Genomic DNA, 11,317 nt, shown 5'->3' with positions numbered 1-11,317 from the left:
CTGTCGGGCGGGCGATGGCGGGGGCCGCAGCGGGCGGCAGAGGCGGAGGTCCTTGGGGGCCGGGGCGCGGAGGGGCCGGGGGGCTCCGGCGGGGCTGCTCTCCCCCAGCCCCCTCCGGCTCCCCCCGGGCTGGGTTGCAGCCGCTCAGGGCCACGGTCCCGTTCCAGCTGCAGCAGCCGCACCAGCGCCGGGACGGGGGTGGCCGCGCAGGTGAGCCGGGCCTGGAGCGGGTACCGGGGGGAGGAGCCGTTGGGGGAGGGGGGGCGCATGATGGGGGGGGGAGGGGTACGGGGAGAAGCGTGAGGGGAAAGTGGATGGGAGCGAAGGAAGAGAAAGGGGGTCGCGCAGTGTCTGCGAGGGCGGACGGAGCGAGAGCGAGGAGCGGTGAACGCAGGGTCCACCGCTGGGACAGAATGTGCAGGGAGTCGGGGCCAGGAGATGAAGGAAGGGACATGGCAGACGGAGGCTGGCTTTGGGGGCGTAACCGAAAAGTGGGCAGAGGTGTCGTGTGGGGGTGAGTGGAAGATGCAGGGGTGGCAGCGAGGTGTGAGGAAGGAGTGAGTGGCGCGTGATGGGGGCGCCCTGTGCTGGCTGGCTCTGGAGCGAGGAGCTGGTGGGCGCTGGAAGTCTGCACGGGGAGGGGGAGGGGCATGGAGGAGAGCCCCGTGGAGCCATGTGTTACTTCTCCAACTTGAGTTTGGCCCCGGCATCCCGCTCTACGGCTCTGGAGTTCATCCCCCTCAACCCCCCCGCCCCTTCACGTGCACTTCCCTATATTGCCACCTCCCGGAGCTGATTTCATCCGAGCCGTTGGAATAAGTTAGTTTAACGGCTTTTACTACGGTACAAACGCTCTGCTCCGATTCCCTACATTCCTCTTGGTTGGCCCAGAAGTTGTATGTTCCCAGATCATTGACCTGCTTAATATGGCTGTCTCATTCCAGCCATCGTGTGTGTGTGTGTATACGGCCTGGGCAGTTTGCCCCTGGCCTTTCTCTCCTACCCCCACCTGGGCTATTTAGTCTGGCATTGCCAGCCAACGTGGCAGTGGGGTGAGCGCTACAGTCAAGTACACTGTGGCAAATAACCCCACTTTCTGAACAGCCCTGAAACGGCTTCCTAATAGCAGCTTGCCGTGCTGGGTGTGGGGAAACGAGGGAGGAGCAAGATTAACCTTGCTTTCACACTCAAAGCTGCGATGGATCCCCTGCAAAGGCAGGCAGTGAGGAATGGGAAAAGGAACCTACTTGCATGAGGAGGTTGGCAGTAAGTTTAAAGTGAGGCGTGCATTTGATTCACACCAGATGTGAAAAAGATAATTGCACAAAGCCTCAGAACCTACCAAATGTACAATAGTCATGGTCCCCACCTTCTAATGGTTAATGACATTGTCCACACCAGAATTTCTCGAGCTTTTTTGTAATTACTAGGCTTCACTCCCTCCTGAAAGTATAGCTGCTACAGTGCTTTTCTAGGTAGGAATGGGGTTAAGAGGGTCTCCGAGGTGGAAAGGCCAACTCTATCTGGACCTCGCTGTAAATGTTAACCTTGCATATCGGAATGCAGAAACTTGGTCAAATCTGGTAGCAAGGTGGTGACCAATTAGTCAAAGTATGCCTAGACTCTGGTGGTGGAGAGCAGAGCAATGCCCAGACTCATGCCTATCATGAGCTATAAAGCAAACCACAAGATTACAAACCTGTTGGTTTTGTTTGGATTTCCTTGGAGTCCAGGGAAGTTAGTAGTAACAGCAAGCACTAGAACCTTAGTCACTTTTAGTAGAAATCAACAGAAAGCCTGCCTATGCGATAGCTGGAAATCTATTTGCAGTCATATATTTTTTTAAAACAGTTTCATTTATTTATTTGACAGACAGAGATCACAAGCTGGCAGAGAGGCAGACAGAGAGAGAGGAGGAAGCAGACTCCCCGCTGAGTAGAGAGCCCGATGCAGGGCTCCATCCCAGGATCCCGGGATCATGACCTGGGCCGAAGGCAGAGGCTTTAACCCACTGAGCCACCCAGGCACCCCTGCAGTCGTATTTTTTTAAAAAGATTTTATTTATTTATTTGACAAACAGAGATCACAAGTAGGCACAGAGGGAGGCAGAGAGAGAGGGGAAAGCAGGCTGCCCACGGAGCAGAGAGCCCGATGTGGGGCTCGAGCCCAGGACCCTGGGATCATGACCTAAGCTGAAGGCAGAGGCTTTAATCCACTGAGCCACCCAGGTACCCCTAGCAGTCATATTTTAAGGGCAGTTATTTTATGTCTGCTATAGAACTGACATGAAAGGCACAAACTGGTGGATGCTGTGGAATGGAGAAGAGTGTAGGTTTGGATAACTGGGTTCTTTACATGGCCTCTTCCTTTTTATAGGGCCAAGGTCCCGAAGATCCTAGTAAAAACCGTAGGAAGCTAGAGTTCTGCGTAACTTGTTGGATGATTCAGGGCAAGTTGAGTGGTCTCTTGTGTATGAATTGGGCCGAGGGGTGATCCCTCCACCTTTTAGTATCCAAGAGTTCTTAATGAGGTACTTACCTGGTGTATATTATCTATAGATTTTCAGTGAGGCAGGAGAGAGGAAAGATAGGAGGAAAGAGTGGTCTGAGCCTGTGGACTTCCTCCTGAGCACGCATTAAGGGAATGTACCTGGCCTTTGATTTGGGAGCACATCGGGTCGTCTACGCGTTAACTTTACTCCCTGTGTGTTCAGATTGTTCCCATTCCTTGCACTTGAGAAGTGGCAGAAGTGATTTCCTCTAGGTCAGGGGCGTGCTTGTGATAGGAGGAAACGCCTTACGTTCATAAACCCTTAGAGAATCCTCCTGGCGTTGGGGGCCAGGATTCCTGAATTTCAATTCCAGGCTGTGCCATTTACTAGGTGTGTGGCGTGGAAGAAGTTTCTTAACTTGTGTGCCTCCGTTTCCTCATCTGTTAGAATGTGAATCATAACTATATCCTGAGTTAACAGTTATAAAATGCCGAGGCACCTAGAAGATGTCATCTGTGTTTGCCGCTGCTTACATGGTTCCTCTTCTCTCCACCCCGCCAAGGTGAGAGAGCATTGTTGGCCAAAACCCATTGCCTTTCAGGCTTCAAAGAGCAAACCCATATTGGTCTGAAACCAGTACTGCAGGTTTCAGTATTTCAAGGCCTCCTCTTGCACTTGTATTCCCTCATCTTTTAAAATGAGCTTTTCTAATCAGGGCTCCAGACCCCAACTGTTGAAAGAGGCATGTGAGCTGGGACTGGGTTTTAGGGACAGTTAGGTGTTGTCACTGTTTCTTTCCCACCCCAAAGTGCCGAAGTGCTCTGGGCCATGCACTTACCTGTACCACATGCCCTGTTGTGTTCCTGACAAGATATGTTAGACCTTGTAAAAACAGGGCGATGATGTAAAGAACAGGATTTACCTTCTGTGGCCATTCATCCATGCGGGATGTCTTTATAAAGTGAGGAATGGCTTCATTTTTCCGAGCCTGGGCTAGGGGTGTGGAAGGCAAAAGAGAACAGCTAGAAAAATGAAGGTCAAGTCTAAGAAAGCTAAGACTCCCCCCATGGGGAATAGCAACCCAGCATACATTTATTACGGCAGTTCCCCCTTTAATTAAATTCTTGTTTGTGCCTTATGTCAGTTGGAGGCTAACTTTTATGTTCCTCCAGGATTGCTGATGGACAAAATGGGACTGGGAAAATTGTTCTGGGTTCTGGTTTTAACTATCCTGTCTAGTGTCTATGTCTCCATATCTCTAGAAAGAAGATAATGTTTAATTGAGCTTTACAAATTCCTCCCTAGTGGACCAGCCTCCCAGGGGTCAGCTGGGTCCTGGGGGAGCCCCATGTTGCCTCTGTACCTCCTCTGCACATCAGAACCTTCTTAAACCCAGGGTTGGCAATTATGGCCTGCAGGCCAAATCTAGGCCTCTCCCTGCTTTTTTAATTAAGATTTTTTTTTTAAAATTTTTAAAAAGATTTTTGTTTATTTATTTGACAGAGAGAGCACACAAGCAGGGAAAGCTGCAGGCAGAGGGAGAGGAGGAAGCAGGCTCCCTGCTGAGCAGAGAGCCTGATGCAGGGTGGGATCCCAGGACCCTGGGATTATCACCTGAGCCAAAGGCAGACACTTAACCGACTGAGCCACCCAGGCACCCTGTAAATAAAGATCTATTGAAACACAGCCATTCCCCTTCCTTTAGTATTGTCTGTGGCTGCTTATGCACGACAGTGACAGAGTAGAGTGGTTGTGAAAGAGACCAGAAGGCCCATAAAGCTTAAAATATTGACTACCATGGCACTTAACAGGAAAAGTTGGCCTACTCTTGTCTTAAACAATGTTCCTTCCCATTATTCCTATATACAGATGAGTTTCAGTGCGTGTGGCATAGACCTTCTCAGAATATTCTAAGGGGATAAAGAAAAGTAACAAGCCTGTATCCCCACTTCTGTTTTAGGTGAGAAGAGAAGGGGGGGTCATCAGCTTCCAGTCAGTTCTCAGTCTTTGTGGAGGATCAGCACATGTGAATGGAGGCTGCCTCCCTGCCTGCGCGCCCCCCCCCCCCCCATTGTCAGGTAGCATGTGTTCAGTAGACATAAACTAATTTGGATTTACATAAAAGCTTGACTGTTAGGCAAATGTGCACCCTCTCCCCTCATAACCCTTCCCAAACCACCCACAACTGCAGTGAACACATTTCAGATCATTTGGAAATGGCTTTAGGTTTATGTCCTCTCTGGGATTTTTCTCGCTACCTTTTATTTTTCTAAACAGATCACTGACAGCTGGCAGTAGTCTTAAAATACTGGCTTCCCCGTAGGGATGTAGGATGGGTTTATTTCAAACACGCATTCGGTTCTCCAGGATGGCCGATTCAGTGAATATAAGGCAGCATTGTTATTAGCAGTGCTATTGGTAATTATTAAACTCCTTTCCTTGCAATGCTTTGAAAACTTAGTCCTTGGGGGATGGGTGTTTAGATAGGTCCGGAACCTCATAAAGGAGGTCCCTTATTAGGGACCTTGAGAAAAAGCCCTCCTCAAGTCATCGTCCTCCTGGACTCGGGAGCTAGAAGCAGTCCAACTTCTCAATGCCAAGAACCCATCTTGCTATGATGAAGCCTGGGAGTGCATTTAAAAGCCTTTAAGAGCTACTACCGTCCTTGAATGCTCTGTGATGGAGGCAGTCTCTGTTTGGGAAGCACTGGACATTGCTTAGCCTGATGTTGCTAGCTTGCTTTTGATAGCTTTGCTCGCCCTAGACACACGTGGTCCCCAGGAGGTACTGTTGAAATCTGTCTTAAAGGTTATCACCAGGGACGGCATCCTTTTCATTTGAGTTCCAAAGTACCTAACTGCTTTATCCCGTCGTATATAAAAGAGCATGGGTCTGTGTGTTCTTCCGTGTTTCGGATAGCAAAGGATTGTAGAGATGGGAAACTCTCCACTCATGTAACATAGAGCTGGGATATTTTAAACCATTTGAGGTCAGTGGAGGAGGGGTGAGAACAAAAGTGGGTGTAGTGGTAAGAGGACATCATTCTCTCTGATTCCAAATATAGATGGATCTCCAGAAGATTTGGGGCAGGATTGCAAAACTTCCAGTTACGGTGGCCATGTGAGTGTTGCCAAAGTGGTTGGTGGGCTTTAATGGCAGAGAACACTTTACTCATAGTTTCTGGCTAATTTATACTGAATGGTATGATGGGCACCCACACCACACTGTTCTTTGTTCTTGTTCTTTTTTTAATTATAGCATTATGTTAGTTTCAGTTGTACAGCATAAGGACTTAACAGTTCTGTACATTACTCAGTGTATCCCTCGATCTTCATGGGACTGTTAGAAATCAAGCGTCCTCAGGGGCGCCTGGCTGGCTCAGTCAGAGCATGCAACTGATTCTCCAGGTTGTGAGTTTGAGCCCCGCGTTGGGAGTAGAGATTACTTAAAAAAAAAAAAAAAAAGAAAAGAAAAGAAATCAAGCATTCTCCTCTGGATTTTTATACCTCTCACATAGAGCCTTTGTGCCGTAAGGATTCACACTTTAGGGTGTGACACGTTCTGGAGGCAGGTCTGGTTTTGAAACCTCACTGACACTATCGCATTTATCAGTGCTATGTGACACCAAGCTCCAGTGCTTTCCTAGTCTTGCCTGGGCTTACCCTCACTCTGTAGGCAGTTTGGAGCCCTTTGAAGGGGCTGCAAGGGGAAACCTTGTGTTTCCTTTCCAGTTCAGGATGGAGGTGGGTGCCCACCAGCATGTTCATTGAGTGGGAATGGGCAGTCTCTTCCTGGGTTAGTAAGTTGGTTTGTTTTTTTTTTTAAGATATTTTATTTTATTTTTTAAAGATTTTATTTATTTATTTGAGAGAGAGACCGTGAGAACATGAGCGAGGAGAAGGTCAGAGAGAGAAGCAGACTCCCCGTGGAGCTGGGAGCCTGATGCGGGAATCGATCCTGAGACTCTGGGATCTTGACCTGAGCGGGCGTCCCAAGATTTTTTCCTTTTTTATTAGGGAGAGAGAGAGGGGGGAGAGGCAGGCAGAGGGAGAGGGAGAAGCAGCCTCCCCTGCTCAGCAGGGGAAGCCCCATATGGGACTCTATTCCCAGGATTCCAGGATCATGACCCTGAGCCGAAGGCAGTGGCTTAACGAACTGAGCCACCCAGGCGCCCCCTGGGTTAGTAAGTTTTAACACCACTTCGGGCATAGAAGAGGGGCTGGGAAGAGTGGAAACACAAAAGATGAGTGAGAAACCTGGTCCTCACCCCCGCCGCGCCCCGGCTGAGGGCTGATTAGCGTCTTCATAGAGGGCTGCGCTATTTGCTTTGCAGGGTTATGAATTAACCAAACACCAGCCGAATCTATTCACATTGTTAGGTCAAAAACAAATCCTGATCTCTGAGAGAGAAAAGAGTTTGGGATTCTATTTGAAGTTCTAAATTATCCGTGCACCAGTTCCTCTCCAGCAGTGTGGAGCTTGCGAAGGGGCCGTTGTTCTTGGGAACAGCTGGATGGAGGGAGTTTCTCTACAGCTGGCTGCCCACACTCCGGCCTCCAGCTCAGGGTCCCCACCAAACCTCCTGGTTTGGAAGACTTTTCCTGGCACTTGGCTCTCCTCCTCCGCGCTTTTTTCTCAGGGTCACTACAAAGTTGCATGCTCAACTGAGAGCCATTTAAATGTTTATCTTCAGGCCCGAATAAGCCTCAGTGGACTTCTACTGTGTCAGAAAACCACAACCAGCCAAAGGTGGCTTTAATGAACTTAAAAGAAGGCTATCGAAGTATTTCATAATAGGGAATCTTTTAGCACCAGCCCTTGGGGAACCTGGAATTGAAATTGGGGCTCTGGACACCTCCCATATGCCCTGCTTATGCACCCCAGCTGGCTGATGTTGGGGATGGATGGAGAGCCTTGGGCTCAGCAGTGACTGTGCACAAGCAGTTTCTGCTTCCAGCTCCTTAATAAAGCGGGTGGAGGTTGGAGAAGGCCTGGGAAGATTCCTCTGAGGGCTTTGGTTGATCTGAAGCAGTAGGCCTTTGATCAAGGATGGTAGAGTTTTCTCTGAGGCTGCCTGGATGATGTGGCTTCTTAGAATATCTGATTTAGCAGGGCAGAGCTGTAAGTCTGGGATGCCTCTTCTCAGACCCTGAGCCTCCTCAGCTTATGAACAAGTGTGGCTTTTCGAGGTGGAGAGAACTATGCCAATACGCATAGGTTTAGTCCCTCCCCAGCTCTGTTACCTGAATCCCCTGTCATCTGATCCTCGGTGAAAACATGCAGGGGAGCACTGAGGTCTCACCTCCTTAAGAGAGAAAGGAGGATAAACATAGGACTCCCAAAAGCAAATGACTAACACATCCACAAGTGGATAAAATTTAATTCAAGCTGGAGGAGGCATAGAATAAAGGAATATTTATTCTTTTTGTGTTGGGTAGGGTTAATTGGAGAATTAACTGGGATATTTCCAGTAAGCTTTTTTTTTTTTTTTTTTTTTTTTTTAATTGGCCAGTGTGTTTTTCTCCCTAAGGTTAAATGAGATTTTGACTTCTTCTCTTCCCTTCCCTTTCAAAAGTGGCATATTGGTGTGGCCCTGTCTGGTCAACCGTATTTCTTCACATTCTCCGCTCTCTTTAGTCTCTTCAGCCCGTGCTGCAAATTGTGTGCCTGCCTTTTTAAAAGGTAGGCACCTCATGTTTCAAGTTCAAGTGCAATGGAACTCACCCTGCAGCTTGAACAGATTTGAGTGTTTTTGCAGAGGGAGGACCAGGGCAGATGGGGAGTGTCGTGCTCAATAAATACTTGTTGGATTGAGTTGCTGGAAAGGCAGCAGGGGTGGGGAGAGCGAGTCACACTTCCCCCAGTCTCCCTTGAGATGGTTTTTCCCACTTCTGGTCCCCACACACTGTGCCCCCTTTATAATACCCCACTCTGCAGCTACTTCCAAGGCAACCCCCCCCACCGAAGTGTTAGTGTTCTCTCTCTCTTTAAATCACTGGTCTCCTATTCATCCTGGTCATTGGGCCTGAAGCCCAGCTGGTGGCAAAGACGTGGCATTTCCATGGATGTCATTGCTAGGCCTGTAGGTTCCCTTCCCCTCGCACTTAAAGCCAGAGGGGTGAGCTTGGGCAGTTGGTTACCAGGTTGATCCGTGGAAACAGCCAACACCTAGGATTTTGTTAGGATTTTATTAAAAAAAAGCCAGACTCCCTGGCTTTAGGCTTAGAAGTGGATATGGGTGACAGGCCAAGGAAAGCAAGACGAATACTGGGTTTCCTTTCACTCCAGGTAGATTTACAACAAATTCCTAGTAGGGCTAATGTATGGGAAAGGGAAGCAGAAAAACGAAATCTGCATCAGTGACTTTTCTAGGCTAGGGAACAGAACTGTCTATGGGCCCTAGGGGGGGCTTCAGGCTTCCTCCAGAGGTGTGATCAGGCTGGAAGCCCCCTTTTCCAAGCCAGGCACCATCCTGTTTCACCTTCTTTCCGCACACCGGCCCCCCCAACCTCGCCCCCCCCCTCCCAGCAAGTTGGGAAATGCTGGAAAGAGATGCTTATTAGCATTCCCCACCTCCTGAACACATAACACTGCCATCCATGGGGCCCACGTTGTCCTGTTGTTCCGGTTGCCAACCATGGACCTGGTAGCTTAGTCAGGTGGTTTTCTGAACCTGCCCAGCTGGGGGTAACTTGGAACAGAGTAAAACTGCAATTGAGAAGAAGGAAAGAGCTCTTCTCTTACCTTGCCCTCTCTTCTCCTCTTCCCTGCCCCACACACTACCTTCCCTTTAACGAGTTTTCTGTGCTCGGTGCGCGTTTGATCTGTTTGATCGCCCACATCGCTTTGAGAGAACCACAGCTGATAACATGTGCGCTCCCTGCCCCACACCTGCAAGCTGGCACGGCCTCCGTTTAGGGATTGTCTTTGTAACTCATACCCATCAGATAGGACATGCCAGGGCTGAGGGTGGGGGCTAGATGCCATTTGGCGAGCCCAAGGGGATGCAGCCGGAGAACTGTTGCAGGATTACGTGGTCCGGGGCAGACATTGGGAAGACGGCAGTGTGAGTCATGCCCGAGTGGTGCGTGCGCTCCTGACTGCCCAGAGTAGCACCTGGGCTTTTTTGTCACTGGGACCACAGTCCTCGGTAGCTGTGTGTTCACAGGAGAAGGCAAAAACAGCTGCTTCAGTGGAAAGAAAGAGCTTGGGAATCCCAACAAATTGTTGTACTTTTCAGAGAAGTTGAGTATATAGATAACTTTCGTTTTAACAGAGTGTTCCATTCATTTAGCTCTTTGTGGCTCCTGGTGGGAACTCTGGAATGTTTCTCATTTATCCTCCTGACACACAGCTGCAGGTGGCATGGACTTGTTTTTGCAGAGAAGTTACATGAGGCCTAGGAAGGAAGTGACTTGCCCAAGACCATGTGACTCTAGAGCCCTTTTGCTCCCAATCCCGGAGCTCTTCCCACACACGCAGGGCGAGTCTGTTGTGAATGGGCTCCCGAGCTGGCATCGTCTGTGTGCTGGCCCAGCACACACCCAGCCCGTGTTTCCCTTCTGCTCCCATGCCTGGATCCCAGGAGCAAAAAATCATCTGTTCAGTTGACCAAAAGAAAATTGGAAAGGCAGATGGGCAGCAGCGAAGTCTGTTGTTCCTTCAGTGCCCCGTAAGTGACTGTTCTCTTGGTGTGGCTAATTGGAAGGTAACGGTTGTTACATTAAATGTGTGACACGGTGGTGGCCCTTGAGTACCTCCCACCAGATTTGAGATATGCAGTTTCCAGGTGGAATGAGAAGCTAACCCCGGGACAGATAGACCCAAGGAGGTAGGCAGGGTTTTCCTGCTTTTAAGGGGGAGTCATGGTCATGATTACTGGGCTTGGGGCCATGTCAGGAAGATAACACCAAGATGGAGCTTATAGGAAGGGGTGTTGCTCTTCTATGTGGAACCCCAAAGAGCACCTGGGGATAAATGTGGGTGGCGCATTCCTCTGACAGGGGTAGGTTCAGGTGGCATGTCATCTTGATGACAGCTTAGTCTTCCATGTAAGGAACCTGTGGTGCAAATCACCCCCACCCTCCCTGCCACGCTCTGTTTTGAGTATGCTCCCTCTTCCTAGCTTTAGGTTAAGTGGAAGTGGAATCATTGTGATACATGATAATGCCTTAATGAGACAAGCGTGTGCCCAGTAGAGGGGACTAGCGGGGACTTGAACTCGAGAGAAGGCTCCATCTAGGGACTTGGTATCATGGGGAATTGCTTGGCCTGCTTCACAGAGATTACCTAGCCCTCCTGAGAGGATTCCGGGCAGCTCTTACCCACTTACCTCTCTTACGAAATCAGGCTCTGTATAGAATTCTTGAAAGTCCTGGTAACCATAGGCTTATGTGCATCCTTTCTTTGCCTGTGACCTCTCCGCTTCATCAGGTAAAATCCCGTTATAACGAACGTTATAAAAAAAAAATTCTATATAATAAAGCTATTTCCATGGTTCGTATCAATGCTTTGTTGGTTTTGTTTTGTTTTGTTTTGTTTGTGGCTTTTGTTGTTTAAAGAGAAGAGTAACTTCTTCTGTATTAAGTACTTTTTCTGGTCCCTGTCCATGTGATGGTCCATTCCTAAGCCAGGGCCCCCAGCACTAGCCATCTGCCTTGGTGGCAGGGAGGAGGGAGAGGAGTATTGGAGCCATCACCAAGTAGCAAGGTCCCCCCCTCTGTTTGCATTTCATCTCAAACCTCCCACCGTCTGGTACATCTTTGTTTTCCAACGGAACACCACACAAAACCCAACAAAGGATGTAGGAGTGTGTGTTTATCTGAA

At 49.2% G+C, this 11,317-nt stretch overlaps 1 protein-coding gene across 2 annotated transcripts in view; it reads left to right on the top strand.

Annotated features, from left to right (window-relative positions):
• The window catches only part of FAM117A (family with sequence similarity 117 member A), a 45,178-nt gene continuing 33,861 nt past the window's right edge, over positions 1 to 11,317 (top strand). For both annotated transcript variants that reach the window (XM_047709306.1, XM_047709304.1), the window contains exon 1: positions 1 to 210. Coding sequence is in view for 1 of the 2 variants with exons in the window: in XM_047709304.1 (XP_047565260.1) it covers positions 15 to 210 (196 nt within the window). In the remaining variant the exon portion in view is untranslated. The remainder of the gene's footprint in view (positions 211 to 11,317) is intronic.

The sequence above is a fragment of the Lutra lutra genome, chromosome 16 (genome assembly GCF_902655055.1).
Source record: "Lutra lutra chromosome 16, mLutLut1.2, whole genome shotgun sequence".
NCBI classification, from domain to species: Eukaryota; Metazoa; Chordata; class Mammalia; order Carnivora; family Mustelidae; genus Lutra; species Lutra lutra.
The sequence above is the reverse complement of the archived record's forward strand: the minus strand, read 5'-3'. Positions and strand labels throughout refer to the sequence as shown.